This window comes from Neophocaena asiaeorientalis, unplaced genomic scaffold (assembly GCF_003031525.2).
Source record: "Neophocaena asiaeorientalis asiaeorientalis breed wild unplaced genomic scaffold, Neophocaena_asiaeorientalis_V1.1 scaffold501, whole genome shotgun sequence".
Lineage (NCBI taxonomy): Eukaryota > Metazoa > Chordata > Mammalia > Artiodactyla > Phocoenidae > Neophocaena > Neophocaena asiaeorientalis.
The window spans coordinates 1,362,477-1,387,056 of NW_020172678.1; the positions used below are offsets into that span (position 1 = coordinate 1,362,477).

General features: G+C 37.4%; 1 protein-coding gene across 1 annotated transcript in view; it reads right to left on the minus strand.

Moving 5' to 3' along the window:
- Positions 1–24,580, minus strand: part of MICU1 (mitochondrial calcium uptake 1) — a 223,853-nt gene that overhangs the window by 66,933 nt on the left and 132,340 nt on the right. The window contains exons 7-8 of the mRNA XM_024739749.1: positions 20,420–20,502; positions 14,011–14,208 (exon numbers count right to left, since the gene is read on the minus strand). Of these exons, the coding sequence (XP_024595517.1) occupies positions 14,011–14,208; positions 20,420–20,502 (281 nt within the window). The remainder of the gene's footprint in view (positions 1–14,010; positions 14,209–20,419; positions 20,503–24,580) is intronic.

Here is a 24,580-nt window from a genome sequence, read left to right on the forward strand (position 1 = left end):
TGGCATGTCACTGGAACTGTTCTTGACACAGCCCTCTGAAGGCTACTCTTATACCCTGGGGAAAGTGGTGAGTGTACACAGGTGGTACCCTATATAGATGGTCCCTAGTGTTCCTCATCTCCTAATATTCACTCTTGTGCAGTCTCCTCCCACAATGGACCATGTCATGAGAGCCCTGTGAAGAGGTCCACAGAGAAAGGAACTGAAAGCCTCCGGCCCGTGGGCATATGAGTGAACTTGGAAGAGGATCCTCCAGCTTAGTCAGGCTTTTAGAGGACTGCAGTTCTGGGTGACACTGTGACTATCACCTAATGAGAGATAACCAGAAAACCAGCTAAGCTGCTTTGGATTCCTGTCCTCAGAAACTGTGTGATAATAATAAATCTTTGTTGTTTTAAATGGCTAAGTTTTAGGATAATTTCTTATGCGATAACAGCTGCCTAATACAGAGTTGTACTGCTCCAATTTTGGAGGGAATGGTTTAGAAACCATCTTCCTACTTTGAAGAACCACTAGAGCTTGAGCAGGAATCTATACCAGCAGTGGTAGTGACACCAATATCAGAGCTGGAGCTGCAGCACCAGACACATTACCTTGGACAAGACCAACTGTGAATCAACACTGTTAACATTAATTCGCCCTACATGTCAGAGAGAGAGAGAGAGAAACAATTACCACCACAACAAAAATAACCCACCAGATAGGTAAGGTACTTGCACTACAGCAAATGAGTTGCTTCCAGAGTTTCTGAGTTTGCACTTTGCCAGACTTAATAGCACAGAAAATCCATGAAAACTACTATATAGGAAGGCGAATACTAGTATATTAATATCCTTGGCAATGATGACAGCAATAACTTTGTATTAATGGTTCTGTATATGATGTCTATTAAGGAGACATCGCATGTGTTCAAGGAAACTACCTCAGTTCCTTAATTTCTGGCATCACGCTCCATAATGTATCCATCTGGAAATTTGAAAAATATTACCAAACATCTCACTGAATGATATCTTCCAGCACAATGAATTCAGTACACTTCACTTATTTTTCTACTTGGGGATACTGGAAATCACTGATTTGGGGTAAAAAATTGAATCAACATAATAATGACTGTGAAACTGGCAATTTCCTGGAATCTTTTCAAACATTAAAGATGACAAAACTGTAAAGGATATCAAGATGGGCCACTGGACAGAGATGTCAGGAAGTCACTGATTCTTCCCTCACTTCCTTTTCTGATAAAGCAAGAAGCACATGAGACACCAGCAGTCTCTGGGAAGGGCCTCTGTGGAGCAGTCCAACACTAGGCACCAAAACCACAAACAGGCAGCCACAGATGAATGAATAAATGAAGAAACCCTCCTAGAGTGCACGATGGATGCCAGGCATGGTGCTGGGGGCTTTCTTATCTCAGGCAGTCCTCCTTGCAACTCTGAGGTGGATATTATCCCAGTCATACAATTGACAAAATGGAGGCTCCCAAGGCCAAAGAGGTAAAACCCAAATTCAGATCGACCTTCTAAAAATCCAAATGACACAGCTCTATACTATTATTCTTTCCACAAATATTTATTGTGCACCTCTTCTGTGCATACCTCCATCATTGTACTTTTCTTCCTGTAGTGTAATAACTGTCTAATTTCCCAGACTGATTATATTGATAATTCCTTAAATTCAGGAAGCAAGGTCTACTTGCTTTTATATATCCAGTATCTAACACAATGCCTGGTGTACACCTAAACACTCAATAATTTAAATTTGTTACTAGTTAAAAAAAAAAACTAAGTTTTACATTTTTACATGTTATTTCTGCTGCTAGGTAGATAGGCTACCACAACTCAAGGAAAGACTGGTAAAGAAAAGGGGCATCCCCAAAAAGATTATTTTGGCATTGCTTTGTTTGAGGTACTTTTTTTTTAATGCTAAAAATGATTGAAGTAGTTTATATTTCATTCATGCTAATGTTGTGGTAGATTGATACAAAATAAATAAGGAGAACGTGGGTGGGGAAGGAGAAAAGGCATTCTATTATAATAAGAAATGAAAGAGACTTGGCAAAAAAAATTTTTTTTGTGCTGTTAACTGAATTCAGAGGATAATAACCTGATGTAATACCTATGACCCTCTAAAGTGGCATTTTTGCTCAGAGTCTGAATTCAACAGGCTGTAATGCATTCTTTATTCACAAATTACTACGAAGCTGGATCCGGTTCCTAAGACATTGTCCAGACTCCCCGGTCTCCTCTAAGGTTATGGCAGGCTACAGGATAAAGCTATTTTTTAAAAAATCTCTTTTCCCTCTAAGAAAGAAAAAAGGCCAAATTAGTTAAAAGGGGAAAAAATAAAAGGACAAACAAGCTTCTTTCCACTCATTAGTACAGCTGTTATTCTTTAAAGCCCAAATTCTTTCTTTTAAAACATCCATAAATTCTGAAGACCGTAATTCTGAAAGTCATCTGCAGAAACATGGCTAGAAGAGGAATAAAAATGGAAAGACCTGCTCAGATCCCTTAGACATCATTTAATCCCAACTTCTTTATTCTAAGCCTGCGTTAGAGGCCAAATTTGATCTTTCTACAGGTCCAGCTAGCTCCAGAAATCTGGAGAAAGTTCTCTCTTCTCTTATCCAGTCCCCTGCTTTTCATGTTTCTCAATGATCTCTGTAGACCCAGACTTGAAAGCACAGGGACACTTTACCAACCTGAGAACACCTAAGAGACACATCAATTTAAGTCTGGTTTGGGACAAACTTGATAAGAAAGGTCATTTTCTCTGTCACCCTCTCCTGGCTGTAGTCCCAGTGTTACTCAGCGCTCCCATGCCTCTTCTCATCTGTTCTACAACCAGAACTAAGAGTGAACAAAAATTCTTCCTTTAGAATTTAGATAGAATAAATTCCAGACTTAAAGCTGACTCAAATATTGCCATCTCTGGGAAAACTTCCTGAGCAGTCCCTTGCGCTCTTACTTCACAGACTGATTTACATGTCCCCTTTCATACCTTAATTGAACCATATAAATCTCTCTAGTACTGTACTTATAACACTGCAAGAATTTCTGGTTTATTCAGCTCATTTTTATAAGCTTCTTGGGAGTAGGGACAATGTTTTGTTCATCCCTTAATCTTGAGCATTCAGAACAGCTCCTGGAAAGCTAGGATAAGTTAGTGGTTAAGTGCAGACTCTAAAAATAGGCAGAAGGCCTAAAGAGACATTTCTCCAAAGAAAACATACAGATGACCAACAGGCACATGAAAAGATGCTTAGTCTCACTAATCATTAGAGAAATGCAAATCAAAACCAAAATGAGGAATCACCTTACACCAGTCAGAATGGTCATCGTTAAAAAGTCTACAAATAATAAATGCTGGAGAGGGTGTGGAGAAAAAGGTGCCCTCGTACACTGCTGGTGGGAATGTAAAATTGGTGCAGCCTCTATGGAAAATAGTATGGAGGTTCCTTAAAACACTAAACATAGAGCTACCATATGATCCTATAATCCCACTCCTGGGCATATACCTGAAGAAAACTTCAATTCAAAAAGATATATGGGGCTTCCCTGGTGGCACAGTGGTTGAGAGTCCACCTGCTGATGCAGGGGACGCGGGTTTGTGCCCCGGTCTGGGAGGATCCCACATGCCGCAGAGCGGCTAGGCCCGTGAGCCATGGCCGCTGAGCCTGCGTGTCTGTGATCCACAAGGGGAGAGGCCACAACACTGAGAGGCCTGGTTACCGCAAAAAGAAAAAAGATATATGCACTGCTGTGTTCATAGCAGCACTGTTTACAATAGCCAAGACACGGAAGCAACCTAAATGTCCACTGACAGAGGAATGGATAAAGAAGATGTGGTACATATATACAATGGAATATTACTCAGCCATAAAAAAGGATGAAATAATAATGTCATTTGCAGCAACATGGATGGACCTAGAGATTATTGTAATAAGTGAAGTAAGCCAGACAGAGAAAGACAAATATCAAATATCACTTATATGTGGAATCTAAAAAAAATGATACAAATGACCTTATTTATAAAACACAAACAGACTCACAGACATAGAAAACAAACTTATGGTTACCAAAGGGGCAGAGGGGGAGAGATAAATTAGGAGTTTGGGATTAACATATACATACTACTATATATAAAATAGGTAACAACAAGGACCTACTGTATAGCACAGAGAACTCTACTCAATATCCTATAATAACATAAGTTGGAAAAGAGTCTAAAAAATGAAATCAAAACTACAATGAGGGGAGAGAGGGGGAAGATGGTGGAAGAGTAAGATGCGGAGATCACCTTCCTCCCCACAGATACATCAGAAATACATCTACACGTGGAACAACTCCTACAGAACACCCACTGAATGCTGGCAGAAGACCTCAGACCTCCCAAAAGGAGAGGGGATTAAGAGCGCTGCTTAAAGGAGCTCCAGAGACAGGTGTGAGCTGCAGCTAACAGTGCGGACCCAAGAGACGGGCATGAGACGCTAAGGCTGCTGCTGCTGCCACCAAGAAGCCTGTGTGCGAGCACAGGTCACTATCCACACCTCCCTTCCAGGAAGCCTGTACAGCCCGCCACCGCCAGGGTCCTGGGAGCCAGGGACAACTTCCCCGGGAGAACGCACGGAGCGCCTCAGGCTGGTACAATGTCCTACCTCTTCCTCCTTTCCTTCCTTCCTTCCACCCTTTCTTTTCTTTCTCTCTCCCTCCCTCCCTCCCTCTCTCTCTCTCTCTCTCTTTCTTTCTACTTTTTCTCCCTTTTATTCTGAGTCATGTGGATGCATGGCTTGTGGTGCTGCAGCCAGGAGTAAGTTCTGTGCCTCTGAGGTGGGAGAGCCAACTTAAGGACACCGGTCCACAAGAGACCTCGCAGCTCCACGTAGTATCAAACGGCGAAAATCTCCCAGAGATCTCCATCTGAACACCAGCACCCAGCTTCACTCAACGACCAGCAAGCTACAGTGCTGGACACCCTATGCCAAACAATGAGCAAGACAGGAGCACAACCCCACCCATGAGCAGAGAGGCTGCCTACAATCATAATAAGGCCACAGACACCCCAAAACACACCACCAGACATGGACCTGCCCACCAGAAAGAAAAGATCCAGCCTCATCCACCAGAACACAGGCACTAGTCCCCTCCACCAGGAAGCCTACACATCCCAATGAACCAACGTTAGCCACTAGGGACAGACACCAAAAACAACAGGAACTATGAACCTGCAGCCTGCAAAAAGGAGACCCGAAATACAGTAAGATAAGCAAAATGAGAAGACAGAAAAACACACAGAAGATGAAGGAGAAAGATAAAAACCCATCAGAACTAACAAATGAAGAGGAAATAGGCAGTCTACATGGAAAAGAATTCAGAATAATGATAGGAAAGATGATCCAAACTCTTGGAAATAGAATAGACAAAATGCAAGAAACATTTAACAAGGACCTAGAAGAACTAAAGATGAAACAAGCAACGATGAAAAACACAATAAATGAAATTAAAAATACTCTAGAAGGGATCAATAGCAGAATAACTGAGGCAGAATAACGGATAAGTGACCTGGAAGATAAATAGTGGAAATAACTATTGCAGAGCAGACTAAAGAAAAAAGAATGAAAATAACTCAGGACAGTCTCAGAGACCTCTGGGACAACATTAAATACACCAACATTCGAATTATAGGGGTCCCAGAAGAAGAAGAGAAAAAGAAAGGGACTGAGAAAATATCTGAAGAGATTATAGTTGAAAAATTCCCTAATATGGGAAAGGAAATAGTTAATCAAGTCCAGGAAGCACAGAGAGTCCCATACAGGATAAATCCAAGGAAAAACATTTCAAAAATGAAATACAAAGAAAACACATTAAAAGCAGCAATGGAAAAACAACAAATAACACACAAGGGAATCCCCATAAGGTTAACAGCTGATCTTTCAGCAGAAACTCTGCAAGCCAGAAGGGACTGGCAGGACATATTTGAAGTGATGAAGGAGAAAAACCTACAACCAAGATTACTCTACCCAGCAAGGATCTCATTCAGACTTGATGGAGAAATTAAAACCTTTACAGACAAGCAAAAGCTAGAACAGTATGGAGGTTCCTTAAAAAAGTAAAAATAGAACTACCATATGACCCAGCAATCCTGCTACTGGGCATATACCCTGAGAGACCATAATTCAAAAAGAGTCATGTACTACAATGTTCATTGCAGCTCTATCTACAATAGCTAGGACATGGAAGCAACCTAAGTGTCCATTGACAGATGAATGGAAAAAGAAGATGTGGCACATATATACAATGGAATATTACTCAGCCATAAAAAGAAACGAAATTGAGTTATTTGTAGAGGTGGATGGACCTAGAGACTGTCATACAGAGTGACTTGTAAGTCAGAAAGAGACAAACAAATACTGTAGGCTAACACATATATATGGAATCTAAAAAAAAAAATGGTTCTGAAGAACCCAGGGGCGGGACAGGAATAAAGACGCAGACATAGAGAATGGGTTTGAGGACACAGGGATGGGGAAGGGTAATCTGGGACGAAGTGAGAGAGTGGCATGGACATATATACACTACCAAATGTAAAACAGATAGCTAGCGGGAAGCAGCTGCATACCACAGGGAGATCAGCTCAGTGCTTTGTGACCACCTAGAGGGGTGGGATAGGGAGGATGGGAGGGAGACTCAAGAGGGAGGAGATATGGTGATATATGTATATGTATAGCTGATTCATTTTGTTATAAAGCAGAAACTAACACACCATTGTAAAGCAATTATACTCCAATAAAGATGTAAAAAAAAAGGAGTCTAAAATGTAATATATATTTGTATGTATATATGTATAACTGAATCACTTTTCTGTATACTTGAAAGTAACAGCATTGTAAATTAACTATACTTCAATTAAAAAAAAAAAGGGCAGACTCTAGAGGCAGACTGCCTAGAATCCAATCTCAGCTCCTCCTTTATTATGTGAGAGACCCTGGGCAAGTTACTTAACTTCTTTGTGCCTTAGTTTTCTCATTTGTTAAATGTGGATAATTATAATACCAACCTCATAGTGTTGTGAAGATTACAGGAAATAATGTACATACAGCACTTAGAGTAGTGCTTGGCTTATGGTGAACGCTCAAGAGATGTTGGCTAGTATTTTTATTAGGAATATGTACTCAAATTATTGTTAAAATGCTTGGTACTGCCAGAGGTCTACACCCACAGACTGTTGTGGCTAGAAGAGTAGGCACAGATTATACATTCACAATCATCTTCTTTCGTACTACTTTTCATTTTACTGTATCACATTCAACTATATTGTAAATTAAATATTCTGCTGTAAGACTAAAAAAATTATCACTGTATTCTGAATTCCAGAGCGTTGACCTATGAACTTTTGATATGTTGGTACACAGCTCATTCATAAATTGAGAAGCATTTGTTTTCTACTAAAAAATGGTTGATAAGACTATTTGAATGATAGACTGAGGAAAAATTTCCCTCAGAGAAAGATCTGATTTTCATGATTTATTTATGAGCCCCTTTTTTCTTGTGGCCAGTTTAAAATTAACTTAGAATGTAAATTAGAGATATCTGACGACAGGAAAATCCTGGTGATTGCCAAGTATGATAAAAGGTATGACTAACATATTGACTTTGGAATTGCAACACTATCTGCAAATAAAAAAATAGTACTAATCTCTAAGAGTTTTCTGCACTTTAATGATCAATCTGAAAGGTCAGATTCAGAAGTACTAATTAATGCCTTTTAAAAATCACGCCTAGATCATGTATTTTAAGCAGCAAAGTGTCACTCAACTTTTCCCTTCATTGTCCAAAAAATATGAAACAAAAAAGCACTGTTTTGTATAGTTTTTACAGAATAATTGTCAAGGTTACATTTACAAGGTCAAAGGAGCTTTATATCACCATGGACATTCTACCATGTATAGTATTTCCAGTCCTATTCTACCTATAAGCAACAAATGATAGCAAACTTGAGCTACAGGGTGTAAAGGGAATTCCAAGTTAAATAAGTTTGGTTTTGGGTGTTACATATCTTCTTTTAATGAGAAGATATAGGTAACTCACCCTGAGAGCTAACTTGGTTTCATCAGGGCAAGACTTTGAACCTACCTGACAATGTGGTACAGAGAGAAGACAGAATTAGCTTTAAAAAGTGTTGACATCAAGTCATGGGTGACTGATTTATAAGGAATTATTGAGGGCAATTAAATTTTTATTCTATTATTTTTATATATTTCTATTTTTAAAAAAATATTTAATTTATTTATTTAGGCTGTGCCGGGTCTTAGTTGAGGCATGTGGGATCTTCACTGCAGCATGTGGGATCTTTAGTTGTGGCCTGTGGAATTCTTAGGTGTGGCATGCAGATTCCTTAGTTGTGGCATGCAAACTCTTAGTTGTGGCATGCACGCGGGATCTAGTTCCCCGACCAGGGATTGAACCTGGGCCCCCTGCATTGGGAGCACAGAGTCTTACCCACCGGACCACCAGGGAAGTCCCTATATTTCTATTTTTTAAAGTGATGATTATTTCCTAAAAAGTCCCTTGGTGTCCTAGGCAAACAAAGACTAGGTTTAAAACAAGGTTATTAAGATAATAATAAAGGTTTTTTTTTTAAACCTTTAAACATGTACTTGGCTCCTTAAAGTTATAAATCCCTAAAAGAGACAAGTACTCTTTAATAACCCTTTTAATGACTTTTGGAAAATTCAAGCTGAAAACATCTAAGGATGGAATAAGAAACTATAGATTTATTACTATCCACATTCTGCTTTGTAGAGGCAAAAGTGGAAGAATAAAACTAAAAGAAACCCAATGAACATATCACATTTTGTTTCTTAGATTTAATTAAATCAAAGTCAACTCTCATCTTTAAGTTTACATAATAAGAGTCAGTTTCCCAGGGGAAAAAAAACCCCAAAACAGGATACTAAGATAAAAAGAAATCTGCTCTGCCAAGAGTGTTCTAGTTCCAGAAAGTGTTTGGTTTAGTGTTTGGTTGAAAGCATTCTGGTCTCATTTCCCACAATCTTTCAGCCAAGAAAAGAGCTGAAGTTTGTCTTTCAATATGGCCCTCTGTATCTGGACAAGAAAGATTTAATTCTACTTTAGTACTTTAAAGAGATGAGTACAAAGATGTCAGCCTGATGATCTAAAGGGTAGGTGATTCTGGAATTCCTTAATATTGAGTTCCTAAATATTTAAATTAAATTAACCATTTTTTTGCTCTACTCTTATTGGCAGATGGGAATAATTAGCATAGTTCTTTATGTTTCCCTGTTATCTTTCTTTCTGACTGAACAAATCTAGATAACTTCAATATTTTTTTTCTTGAAGACTGGGAATGTAAGACAGATACTGTTACCCTTTGAACTATATCTAATTTACCTTCAGGTTATTGATACTTATTCCATATTAAAATGTGATAATCTTGTTGGTTATGCAATAAGCATGCGAACCCCCAAAACTAATAGAAAAGATCATGCTACAGATTGGAATTCCATTAGATGATACTGTTTCAGTTTCCTTGTTGCGTATTCTGGAGTTGGTTTCTTCCCTCTTGTATAAATTAATTTTTGCTTTTCTTTGACATAATGACAGCTCCTTTTTCTCCTCCCCCCAAATTAAAATTAATCATAATCTTTCAAAGAGTTCTGTATTACCTTTCATTTTTTGACTGACATCCTGCTTGCTGTAGTCCTCAAGAAATCAATGAATATATTAACTGAAATTAGACTTGGCACCTGTCTCCAAGGAACTCAGCTAAATAGTTCTTGGGAGACTTAGATGGAATTTTAATAACTTCAAAAGGGATTTTTTTAAAAAACTGTGCATTCTTTTTTTGACATTAAGCCATTACGATTTATTAAAATGCATGTATATGTGGCTCTTATATGCATGTGAAAATTTAAGTATTTAATTAAATAGTTCATAATTTTATTCCAAGTCATTATAACTCCTTTTCCCAACAGCCTTAAACACAAAGGTGTTTCACCATTATTGACTTATCTTTTCTTGTAAAACTGTGCATTCTTAAGTCACTCTTTCAAACCCATTCTTTTTGAGTTCCCAAATAAAGACATAAGGGTAGAATAAAACAAATATGACCAGAGATAAGAGCATTAGAACACTCTAAAAAAATCTAACAAGTTAATGATTGTTATGAAAAGAAACTAAACGGCTAGTTTAGGTAGTATCTTATCAACACAAAAGAACAGTGTATTTCTTCTCAGCCACAACACTCAACTTGAAGGGCAAAGGAACTGGAAAAACATGGTGCTGAAGAAGGGAGACTATAAATATTCAAGACTTTTTGTTTGTTTGTTTCTAAATTTCAGAACGTTTTGTTTTTCTTTAGAGCTCTAAATAAGTCAGGTACAGAAACCTCATCTCAGACTAAAATAACAATCAGATGATGAATAGAAAAGAGTTTAGTCTGAAAGAGTGAGTTGGAATCCTGGTTGTACCATTTAATAGCTCTGCAACTTTTATCTTTTCGAATTTCAGTTTCTACCTCTGTAACACCGGTATAATACCGCCAAACCCAATAGGGTTGGCAAGAACTAAAATAAAGAAGGCATGTAATATCTGTACAATGCCTGCTCATAGTAGGCATTTGATAAATTTTCATGGACTTTTTCCCCTTCCCTAACCACTGTGGAAATTAAAATTGACAGATAAATAGTGTTCTCTTCACTCTCAAAGCTATTGTGGTGAGAAAAAGATAGAAATAACCAAATGGAGCTATAAGTCTCGATCTAAAATCTTAAAGTAGATAAGTAAGCAGTGAAATAAAACTGGTAAGAGATAAATAGAAAGAATAATGGAACTATAAAACCCATATGAAAGCTAAGATACTGTTAATCATTCCTATTTTCCTCTTGGCTGTGATGATATTATATTTCATATTCAGTGAGGGGATAAATTACCCAAACTTCGAAAAGTAAAATTAAAAGTGTTTCACAAAAACAAAAACTGCTTCTATTTTCTAGACGTTTTATCAGAAAAATATTTCAAAATGAAAGTAAGGCCTTTCAGTCATTCATCTGAGATGACCTGTTTACGTGTCTACTACATGCCAACTGTCATACTAAAGGGCAGAGGGTATACAAAAGAAGGTGAAAGAATCTGTTAAAGGCATAGTACATGCCAAGTGTTTCAGGCATGCACCACTGTGTTAGTTCACTAGGGATGCCATAATAAAACACTACCAACTGGGTGACAAATAGCAGAAATTAATTTTTTCACAGTCCTGGAGGCTGGAAGTCCAAGAACAAGGTGTAGGCAGTGTCGGTTTCCTCTGAGGCCTCTCTCCTTGGCTTGCAGTTGGCTGCCCTCTTGCTGTCTCTTCACATGGTTGTCCCTCTGTGTACGTACACCCCTGGTGTCTGTGTCTCTTTGTGTGTCCAAATTTCCTCTCCTTATAAGGCTACCAGTAAGACTGGATTAGGGCTCACCCAAATAGCCTCATTTTAACTTAATCACATCTTTAAAGGCCCTATCTCCAGACTGGGGGTTGAGATTCAACATAGCAATTCTGGGGGAAGACACAATTCAGCCTATAAGAAACATCATCTCACTTAATCATCACCATGTTGTATAAATGAGGATATAAGCTTTGAGAGAATAAATAACTCATCGAATGTCTGATAGCCAGTAAGTGGTAGAAGGAAAATTTTAACCAAGGTCTCGTTATGAGTACACCAAAGCCTTTGCTCTTTCTGCTATTCACACCTCCTCAAAGAATTACACATCAACTTGGGAAGACATAGTACTGACTGATGAAACTTTAAATATGGGGCTTACTGATAAGGAGGCACTTATTCACTGAACTTGTGTATTATATGGAAAGAAGGGACTCAGGATTAATAAACATTTATGTAATAAATAGAATATTTATTACATTTTAGGCTGGGTTCTTTCACAAGAGTCTATTGGTTCCCTTACAGGAGGAATTGCTGATTGTCAAACAGAACAGTCTTGGTATGTCTTGGCCCAAAGCCTACAGATGATCCAAGTCAATGTCAAATACAACAGTGTTTTCTAGAATAAATATCTTAGATATACTCTTTTAGATCTCTTTTCTTCTACATTTGGGTGTAGGTTATGTGCAGGTATACATGTATGGAATCCCTAATCTGCTTTATAACATTCTACATTTATCATTTGAAGTTTGTTAAAAGTACCATTCTAGCTTGTGCTTTATTCTTTAACTACATTTGATGGATGTATACTATATGTTAAATTGTAATTACATAATAAGTTAAATAATTTACACTCCTAGATTATGTTATAAGGCTTCCAAAGAAGAACATTACAGGTATGCATACTAAAGCATATGTCTAGAATCCTGGTACATACCAACTCTTAAACAAAAACTGTTGGACCCCTCAAAGCCGGAAGTGAAACTCCCATGTGAAAGATGTCCTCCTTAAACTACCAGGAAAGAAACAAAGAGAGGCAACTGTGGAGGAGTAACTAAAATATATGGGGGACTAAAGGAAGATAAGAATTATTTTAACAAGATCTGTTTGTACAAATTACTCTCGACTTTGACTCCCCTTTTCTGGTGATAAGAATGCAAACTTCACAAAGCTAAGTTGCCTCTCTTTGTTCAACTTAGTATATAAACAATTAGGCCTAACCACTCCTTTGCGTCTTCATTTTCCTATGGGGGTTCTCATGTATGTGTAAAAATCTGTATACTTTTCTCTTGTTAATCTGTCTTATGTCAATTTAAGACGCAGGCCCAGGTGGAGACCCTAGGAGGGTAGAGGTAAAGTTTTGTGTCCCCTGCACTATATATATAATAAATATATAGTACTTACCATGTATTATAAGGGCTACAAGAGCCTCCTGAAGGAGGCTGAATTGTGGAAAACCATTATTTTGAGGTAAGTTCCTTGAATATTAATTATACCATTTCCAAAAAAAACAGTACAAAAGCACATTCCAAAGTTAGATCTGATTTTTAGTATGATTTATTCTTCTGCTTCTCTCCTAGAGAATGAATATTAAACAGTGTTCTTATCAGTAAAGGGAATTCAGTTGTGATTTTTCAAACTGTCTCAACTGAGGGAAGTGGGTGGAAGAGGTGGGAGTAATATATTAGAATCTCCAGGGAAAAATGGGAGAGCAGATAGAGAAGTAATATTCAGAGTTTAAAAACAAAGCAGTGCTTTTCTCCAATACTTTTATGTGTTTTTAGTCATAGGATTTAATGTTTTGAAATTTCAAGTAACATTAAGGCAGGGCATATGTTAACCAAAAACAGAGGTTGAGGAACACCAGCATAAGGGAATTTTTAATAATCAGAAGAAATCAGAGACTTCATTTTTTTGTCTCCAGACTAAAGTGCATATAGAAGGCATTTAATGAACGTTTTGAACTGAACAGACTCAGTAGCCAATTAACCCTAATTACTTACTTAATTCAACAAGTACACGCATAGAAAAAGGTAATGCTCTCACAGAGCTGTGTCCAGGAACTGAACACCATGATGGTCTAAACTTTAAGTGGAAAAGTAAATCCCCAAACCCAGTATGACACCTTTGTAACTCTGAGCACATATATTTTTATTTCTGACACTTTGTGTTTCCAGCTGTTACTACCTTTGTAAACTTTCATAGAAAGAGCTCCTTATTATCCCCCTCTCCTTACCCCTTTGGTGCCTTCTACACAATAAACATACATGCTCAGGTTGAGAACTGCTCTGACCCCTGAACTTCTTTTTCCTCAAGCTGAGTATCCAAAGACAACTAAGATTTTCAATTTGACTTTTTTGGCTTTCAGTCCCAGAACAAACTTATTGTAAGACATATTATTTCCTACCTGCTGTCTGGCTGTAGATCACTGATAAGGCTCAAACTAATCAGTTCTCATGGTTGGAGGCAGATTGAAAGAATACTTATAGTACAGGCCCCTCCCAACCCAGCAGCTCTACGTGCATACATGATGGACAGTGCCCTGAAGTCCAAGGAATACCTACTTCCAGCTTGAGAACATCGTGCTGAAGTTTACGCTGAAATTCAAGGAAGTTTTTGATTGTCAGCTTCCCCTTGAGATCAGCTCCAAAAAAGTAGGTTGTGAGGGCTGAACACAAGCCAGACTTGAGGGTGTTACCAGTTGTAGAACGATCTCTGTGACGCATTCCCATGCTGGTTTGGGAGCGAATGATGCTCTGAACCTAATGGAGAAGCAAATCCCCGTCCAGAAAAACATTACAAGGTGGAAAATATGGAAAAGTAAGAATAGTAACTGACTATCGACTGCTTACTGTTTGCCTACACTGTGCTACAAAGCTCTCTTTTAATGCTCACAACAGTCCTATGAGATAAGCCCCATGATCATTCTCATTTTACAGATGAGGAATTTGAGGTACACTGCTAAATAACTTGCTTGAGGTCAAGTAGCTAGCAAATAATTGAACTGGTATTCTAACACACATGCTTGACACCTTTATAATTGGGATGCCTTTTAAAATCTCTCTTTAGAAAAAAGCATGCATTTGTTTTAGGCTCAAAACCTCACACACAACATTAAAATAATCATCAACCTCACAGTAATACCTTCCGTATCTAAGGAGACTTTTAAAAATTTCACACTTCTCACTACTGACTCTCCAGTTGTGATGAGAGGCGGTATAGCTATAGGCAAATACTTGATATCACACAGATATGGAGATAACACATTTATTAGAATGATAATGTGAAACATAAAGTTGGTATGAAGTAATTCTCCAAGAGAAGATGGGGAATTAGTTTAATCTTTGAGAAGTTTTAAATGAGCTTTTGAAAACAAACAACCCAATCAAAAATGGGCAGAAGACCTAAACAGACATTTCTCCAAAGAAGATATACAGATTGCCAACAAACACATGAAAGGATGCTCAATATCACTAATCATTAGAGAAATGCAAATCAAAACTACAATGAGGTATCACCTCACACCAGTCAGAATGGCCATCATCAAAAAAATGTACAAACAATAAATGCTGGAGAGGGTGTGGAGAAAAGGGAACCCTCTTGCACTGTTGGTGGAAATGTAAATTGATACAGCCACTATGGAGAACAGTACAGAGGTTCCTTAAAAAACTAAAAATAGAACTACCATACGACCCAGCAATCCCACTACTGGGCATATACCCTGAGAAACCATAATTCAAAAAGAGTCATGTACCACAATGTTCATTGCAGCTCTATTTACAATAGCCAGGACATGGAAGCAACCTAAGTATCCATTGACAGATGAATGGATAAAGAAGATGTGGCACATATATACAATGGAATATTACTCAGCCATAAAAAGAAACGAAATTGAGTTATTTGTAGTGAGGTGGATGGAACTAGAGTCTGTCATACAGAGTGAAGTGTAAGTCAGAAAGAGACAAACAAATACTGTATGCTAATACATATATATGGAATCTAAAAAAAAAAAAAAAGGTTCTGAAGAACCTAGAGGCGGGACAGGAATAAAGACGCAGACATAGAGAATGGATCTGAGGACACGGGGAGGGGGAAGGGTAAGCTGGGACGAAGTGAGAGAGTGGCATGGACATATATACACTACGAAATGTAAAACAGCTAGTAGGAAGCGGCCGCATACCATAGGGAGATCAGCTCAGTGATTTGTGACCACCTAGAGGGGTGGGATAGGGAGGGTAGGAGGGAGACTCAAGAGGGAGGAGACATGGTGATATATGTATATGTATAGCTGATTCACTTTGTTATAAAGCAGAAACTAACACACCATTGTAAAGCAATTATACTCCAATAAAGATGTTTAAAAAAATACAAAAAAATAAATGAGCTTTTGAGAAAGAATAATTTGGGGGACTAGCAACCATGGCTTAACTATATAAAATGAGCTTTTTGAGGCAAGTCTATGATTGATATAGCATTTTTTTCACAAGTTCCTGCAATCTTTTCTACCTCTTCACAAGCTAAAATAACAACTATTCAGAATAATTAAAATTGTGATATGTAAGGACAGATAATAGAGGCATATTATATAAATAAATAATATATATAGCCTTGTAGATAATGATTTTTAAATTGCCAAATTAGAAAAGCATAATACTTAAAAACTTAAGATTTGTAACAATGGATTTCCATGGTTAAATGTCTTTTATTTGTTTTATTTATTATCTATGACCATAAAAAGACTTATTTAACACAATTTAAAAGTCTCTGGCTCTAAAAGGTAAAAGTAGTATAATGGAAAGACACAAGATGGGGAATCAGGACACATGGGGTCTAATTCTGTTGCTCTGCAGTGAAAGCACAATTTATGCAGTTCATTTAACTTCTCTGGGCCTTAGTTTTCTCATTGGAAAAGTTCACGGTTAGAGATCATTGTCCCTAATCTCCTTATAACTCTAGGTTAATATCATAAATGCTTCTGATTATGATTTTTTTCTGGGTTCATGTTTTATCATGTAAATAAGATTTCTTGACATTTGTTTTCATGCCCACGGAGACTTGAAAGATAGGTATACAATGGACTTTAAAATAATTTAAGTTGAAGTTTTTTAGACATTAAATTGAAATACAGGATAATCAGTACACTGCTGCTTCTATTTGAAGGCAATACACAATTCATTTTCTTTGCCTGGGTGTGAGAACTGAAGAATTTTCCAATAGCAGTGAACCAGTATTGAGCATCAACGTCAAGACCTGTCATGATTTAAATTTTGTCTGTGCTATAATATTGCAGCTCATACCCTTCCTATGGTGGAAATGTGTATGTTAGCTTCAAAAGTGTGGTGCTGAAGAGTGTATGTGGAAATTTCATTCCCTTTCTTCTGTCTCACAACTCATACTTTCATACTAAAAAAACATTTCTGTCACAGCCTCGGGTGAATGTAGCCCAAACAGTTATGAGATTTCTTAAAAAATATATTTTGCTAGGTTAGTTCTGTTTTATGATCTGCTATGAAATGGGTTAAAGAAAAGGATCTGGGGGCTTCCCTGGTGGCACAATGGTTCAGAATTTGCCTGCCAGTGCTGGGGACATGGGTTCAAGCCCTGGTCCAGGAAGATCCCACCTGCCGTGGAGCAACTAAGCCCGTGCGCCACAACTACTGAGCCTGCGCTCTCGAGCCCGTGAGCCACAACTACTGAGCCCACATGCCACAACTACTGAAGCCCGTGAGCCTAGAGCCTGTGCTCTGCAACAAGAGAAGCCACCGCAATGAGAAGCCCGCGCACCGCAAATGAAGAGTAGCCTCTGCTCACCGCAACTACAGAAAGCCCACGTGCAGCAATGAAGACCCAGTTCAGCCAAAAATAAATAAATAAATAAATTTATAAAAAAAGAAAAGAAAGGTCAGAGAAAACTTACACTATTTACAGTCGTGTAACGTTTTTTAGTAATTTATGTTTATGCATGATCAAAGTAATTTTTGAAAAAGATGAATAAAAGAGTAATATTAGGTATTAGCTTGCTTCACACCACATTGACTTTGAAGATACAGAATGATGAAACGTGTGTGTCCTCATACTGGTTCTGTTTAACTTTTTTTGTAACCTTGACAGATTTACCGTCAAGAAAATACCTATTTAGCTGGAAATCAAAGTTTGAATGTTTTAAAGCTTAGTGCACTTTCAACTTAAAGAATTATTATATTGCCCAAAAATGTAGAACGTAGAACGATGAAGCAGAGAAACTTCTAATGAGAGCTATTCACTCCTAAACCACCTTATAATTATTTTTGTTTCTCTAAGGAGTTTTTACATCAAAATTCCTTGTGATCAATATTACAAGTTCCATCCGTTTAACAAGGCCAGTTATCAAGGGATCATATTAGATGAAATTAATACTCCCTTCTCTGTCAAGTGAGCAGAATGGTGGAGTGACTGCTCCAAGTCATTCAGCATTTCAACAGCAATGCCAAAAATGTTGGTGAGAATGTGGAGAAAAGGGAATCCTCAGGCACTAGTGGGAATGTAAACTGGCGTAGCCAGTATGGAAAACAGCATGAAGATTCCTCAAAACATTAAGACTAGAACTACCATATGATCCAGCAATTCCACTTCTGAGTATTTATCCAAAGGAAACCAATCACTATGTTGAAGAGATATCTTCAGCCCCCCCCAACATATTCATTGCAGCATTATTTACAATAGCCAGGACATGGAAACAACCTAAGTGTCCACTGGCAGATGAATGGATAAAGAAAATACACACACACACACACACACACACACACACACACACACACAGAGGAATGTTATTCAGACATAAAAAAGGAAGTAAATCCTGCCATTTGTGATTAACATGGATGAACGTTGAGGGCATTATGCTGGATGAAATAAGTCAGAGAGAGAAAGGCAAATACTATACGATCTCACTTATATGTGGAATCCAAAAAAAAGCTGAAAAATTTACCGTCAAGAAAATACCTATTTAGCTGGAATTCAAAGTTTGAATGTTTTAAAGCTTAGTGCACTTTCAACTTAAAGAATTATTATATTGCCCAAAAATGTAGAACGTAGAACGATGAAGCAGAGAAACTTCTAATGAGAGCTATTCACTCCTAAACCACCTTATAATTATTTTTGTTTCTCTAAGGAGTTTTTACATCAAAATTCCTTGTGATCAATATTACAAGTTCCATCCGTTTAACAAGGCCAGTTATCAAGGGATCATATTAGATGAAATTAATACTCCCTTCTCTGTCAAGTGAGCAGAATGGTGGAGTGACTGCTCCAAGTCATTCAGCATTTCAACAGCAATGCCAAAAATGTTGGTGAGAATGTGGAGAAAAGGGAATCCTCAGGCACTAGTGGGAATGTAAACTGGCGTAGCCAGTATGGAAAACAGCATGAAGATTCCTCAAAACATTAAGACTAGAACTACCATATGATCCAGCAATTCCACTTCTGAGTATTTATCCAAAGGAAACCAATCACTATGTTGAAGAGATATCTTCAGCCCCCCCCAACATATTCATTGCAGCATTATTTACAATAGCCAGGACATGGAAACAACCTAAGTGTCCACTGGCAGATGAATGGATAAAGAAAATACACACACACACACACACACACACACACACACACACACACAGAGGAATGTTATTCAGACATAAAAAAGGAAGTAAATCCTGCCATTTGTGATTAACATGGATGAACGTTGAGGGCATTATGCTGGATGAAATAAGTCAGAGAGAGAAAGGCAAATACTATACGATCTCACTTATATGTGGAATCCAAAAAAAAGCTGACCTCACAGACACAGAGAACAGATTGTTGGTTGCCAGAAGCAGGGGATGGAGGGTGGGCAAAATGAGTGAAGGTGGTCTAAACTTCCACTTATAAGATAAATAAGCCTTGGAGATATAAGCATGGAGACTATAGTCAACAAAACTAAACTGTATATTTGAAAGCTGCTAAGAGAGGAGATCTTAAAAGTTCTCATCACAAGAAAAAAAACTATGTGTGGTGATGAATATTAACTAAATTTATTGTGGTAATCATTTCAAAGTATATACATAGGTCAAATTATTATGTCATACACCTAAAACAATGTTATAGGTTAACTATATCTCAATAAAAATAAAATAGTTGTGTAAAATAAAATTAAAAATACCAAAATAAGTTCTATTTATAATCATTTGAGGCCACCTGGTAACACCAGTGAAGTGCAGAATTATGAAAAGTGAAGGTATTAGATGGACATAGCTTGCAAATTTGAATAAATATCTGTAGGTATTTTGAAATATTTGTCTCTGTGCATTTCTTATTTAAAGATACACTATTCCTGATACTTTCTCCCACTTCCTTTTTGCCTCTTTACTCATTGTGAATACAAAAATATTATCTCCCACATATATATTTTCTGTTTTGAAACCACTTCTACCAAACATAATAATTATACCTGGAGAGATACCATGGCCCTCCAAGAACAGAAGTTTGATGGAAATGTAATCTCTTCCTAGGATAGAAGAAACTATATACTTTTATGGCTGGAACCTGCTATAGTAAAAGGCATCGTACCATTTTTCCTTCTCTTACAGAAATCCTTTCAGAACATATGTCATTCTTCCTTGTATTCTGGAACTGCCTGGCACAAAGGAGCTATTTAATAAATGTTGATTGAATATATGATTGAATAACCGTAACTTAGCCTCTCAGCATTTAGAGTCTAATTCATGTTGGGGAATCAGAGCAATGTTGACCTTAATAATATACTCAAATAATTCCTTACATTTAGAGTAAAAACAAACAAAAAAACCTCACCTATTAAAAGTGGAGATAATTCTGAAAAATGATACATTTGGTACTTCAAAAATTGGATAGCATCAGAATATACTGACCAAGGCCACAGTAACTCCAAGGCACATGAAAATGTGTTCAATATTAATGTATTCAAAGGAAATTTCCAGGAAAACTTGCCTGTTCAAACTCCTCCATGTCTACTTCTCCATCTCCATTCAAGTCAAACATCTTGAAGGCAATTTCAAAATTTCTCTGAGGAGCTGCAAGTTAGGAAGGAAGGAAGGGCAGGAGGGAAGGAGGAAGAAAAAAGAAAATTATTTAGAAGGTATTGACCAAAAACAATCACTCCTTTAAGAAAAAAAGATAGTTAAACATTAAAATGTGATATCAAGTCACAGAATGCCACCATATGTATCTTAATCAACCTTTTAGCAATAGTCCTTAAAACCAAAAGAGAATTTTACCATGGCCAGTAAAGACAGCACCTGTCTATCTTTGTGTTTCAACACTCTCCTTTTAAATACTTCAGCTTTGCTTTCTTAGAAACCATCCTCTTAACTGAATAATATTAACGTTGTTCTGTTACTTAAATATAGTGTTATTTATCTGGGCATGAAAGTCTATTTGGGGTGAGATATACTGCTGCAAAGTAAGAAGCTAAAACTCTAAGTCTTTGTCTTGCCTTTTTAAAACAAGCTAGCTTTCTACTTTGTTTTTTCTAGTCTCTCCACTGTAAGTACAATCAGGAGTTCCGTGGATATCATTCTGCCAAGAGGTTATTATCTACACTGCTCTACTCAAAGTCACAATAGCTCTGTGGTAAGGCAGAAAAGCACACTGTCAGCTACCCAGCCCCCTATTTTAACCATGTCAGCTGGGTACACAAATTACTAAGCAAAGTACACTTAAATGTTTAAAAAACAAAATGAAAAGTGCAAAGCTTGAGAAGACAGTATATTTTTTTTCCCTTAAGTGAATGATGAAAGTGTTTCAAGACTTCTTTAATGTTCCTAGGTTAATCAAAATAAAATTAATATATTTGTGCATTAGGATAAAATATAAAGAGAACAGCCCTCCTTCCTTACCAATGCTAAACGTTCTAGTAAAGAAAATAGCGACTTCCCTGGCAATCCAGTGGTTAGGACTCGGCACTGTCACTGCAGGGGCCTGGGTTCGATCCCTGGTTGGGGAACTAAGATGCCATAGGCCACATCGCGTGGCCGAAAAAAAAGAAAACTAAGTCGTTTACCTCCTTCCTTTGGTGCTTCAAATTTATATAGCTATAGAGAATAAACCAAAATAAAATTTCCTATATATCCTGATACTACTGAATTAAATTTTCAGTTAATATCACTTTTAGTAAAAAAAAATAATAACAATTAAAGATTATATGTAGACAAAAGAGTAAAAAAGGGCTTAGTGTATTATGCATTGTTGTAGAGAGTCCATATTCCCATCATGCTCATGAATTTGTCAGTAGCAACACTTCCTAGGCTTAAATTCCATTTTCAGCTAGCTAGCCAACTAAGTGGGTAAGTTGCTGGTTTTTAGTTGCCTGGGTGAATCATGTGCTTGTCAGTTTCCAATTGCCTGTTTCACTTGATAATGGCTTCCAACAGGTTTGCTCTAGGCCACCAGCATGATTGCTGAGAAGGATGCAGTGGGGGGGATTAGATTTTTGTATATTTATTGTCACTTCTTAAATTATTCCTACCTGTCTGGATGCTACCTTTTACTGAAGAGTTACCAAGCATTGGGCTGGATAATTCTAAGCTGTTATCTGATTTTGTATTCTCAATCCTGAAAATTTTATTTCTTTCTTAATTTTTTCAACAGAGTAGGAAATTGGGGCTCAAAGTCACTAAATGACTAGGTCAAAATCACACAGCTAATAGGCAGCGGAACTGGTAAGTGAACCTTGGTCAACACTGACTCCAAAGCCCATAATTTTTTCATTATGTTCCACAGCCTCCAATATGAAGACAATGGTACTTAAAATAATAAACCAATACTCTTTATTCTGGTATGTTTGGACTTAGAAACAAAACAACCAAACACGACTCACTGGTTATGTCAGTCTCTGCAATAGCTCAGAGTTTCAAGTGGTCCATCTAAAGGATTTACCTGATATCAAAGAAACATTGCATGTGAGGAGCTCAGCAGTTTAAGCTTGGTTGCACTCACAGGCATAGACAACATCAGATTCTCTGATAGACTTGTCACATAGTTTTTAAAATTCTAAATATGAATTTCTTTAAACAGGAGTGCCTCCCTGTTCTCCCCTATTGTCTCAAACTTGGCCCACTGCACTCACATACATTATTTGTCTAATCCTTACAGATTCTTGAAATTGTAACAACTGTAGACAATATGAGGTCACTGAAAGTTTTAAGTGGAGGAGTGCCACAATCACACAGGCATTCAGAAAGAACTTCTCTGGCTACAGTGTGAAGGATGAGTTGGAAAACAAGAAGCAGCCTCAGAGAAGATCATAAAAGCTCTTGTAAATGTTGCAAATGTGAACTGAGGTGATGGCAGTGGTCATGGACAGAAGGAAATGTATCTGAAATAACTTAAAGCAGAAAGTATATAACTTAATGATTAATTAGCTGTGATGAGTTAAGAGTAAAAAAGGCAGACAGCATAACTGGCTTAGGCTACCAGGTAGCCTGCATATCACTAATCAAGAGATAAAAAGAATGGAAAAGGTTTGAGGAAAAAAAATGAATTCAGATAGGACCTGCTGAATTCAAGGAGTCCATAGTATATTCAGATGAAAATGTTCAGGAGATAGGTGGAAATATGGGTCTAAAGCTTAGAAGAGAGAGGTTAAAGCTGGGAATCATTAACATAAATATGTTAGCCGCAAAGACCTGAAATGACATTGTCCATGGAGAACTGAAGGTTGAGCAGAAAGGTAAAGAAAGGGTAGAATGAGTTGGAAACCAATATTTAAGGTGAAAGGAAAGAGAAAGGAAGCAGTGACAGAGGAGGCGGTATCACAACATCAAAGGAAATGTGGTCCAAATGAATAGAAATAGGGAAAGATCTGGCCAGAAGCAGTCAAAGTGCTGCTACTCCTGAATTAAAGCAGCACTCTCATTCCCTATCTCCACTGATTACAGAGGGGACACAGAGTTCTTAAAATTTTAGCTTTATCATGATCTGTCACTCCTGCTGTCCTGTGAGTTCTGTGATGGCATATGCCCAGTCATTTATATGACTGAATGAGTTATTATGGCAAATCATACTTACATGTTCTCCTACAACTAAGGTTAAATTCACTTTACCAAACAAAGCACATCCTATATTGCTTGAGGTTTCTTTATCTTTTTATCCTGGCTTACTCCCAAACAGAGTATCTGCTTTATGTGGAGCGACTCAGAGTGTTCATTAAAGAATATGTGCTGACACTCTCAGGCTGAGCTCCTGTGCCCTGGTCACTGATATGGCAAGTCAGGGCAGCAGCCGTGCACACTCTCACTTAGGCCTGAGCAGTCTATCAGGCAAGGTCCTTCAAGGAGTAGTTCTCTCAGTCTATTCAATCTTCATCTGCTGATCACGTCCAAGCACTTAAGTAAAAAACCAGCTTGCTTTAAGTGAAACATGCTACACAGGAATATGCTGCTAGGCAATTTTCTCATACTCTCCTGTCTCCCTTTAAATGTAGGCTTTGGAGTAATTTTTAAATCTAGCTGCTCTGGAAAGCTAAAGGTGTCTTGAGTTTACATTAATTCACAACCTATTTCCATAGAAAGGTATATAGAGAGGAATTCTTTTGAATTCCAGGCTGCTTGTAGAGTGACAGTGAAGCTCTGCTCTGCCCGCTCCTTGTGTTAATGGCTTAATCTACTTTCTGCGCATCAATTTCTAAAACAATTATACATTGGAACTGATCAAAACAATGGAATTCTATACAAAGTTCATCACTATACATCCTTTACTCATAATTCCATGATAGTCTTTGCTATAAGTAAATGGATATACATTAGATCTGTTCTAGTTAAGAATAAAACATTTTTACATTATTCTATCATTGACAATAATGACAACAGCAATAACAACTCTTGACTTGCTCAAAGCACAGTAGATTTTTCTATGTTGTTTTAGTAATAAGAAAAAAAAACGTTTTTCTATGTGTGGTAAGTCAAATAATCAGATAGCAACAACACTACCTGTCTCAAGATTTTCATGACTTTCACTTATTTTTCTTTAATAGAAATGCAAATGACTTGAGGTCTAATTCTGGCTTTTCCACAACATAATGAGTCATTATGCCTTAAATTCTCTTTTGGTAGTACTGACGGAATGAACAACAACAAAAAAAAGTTTCTTCTT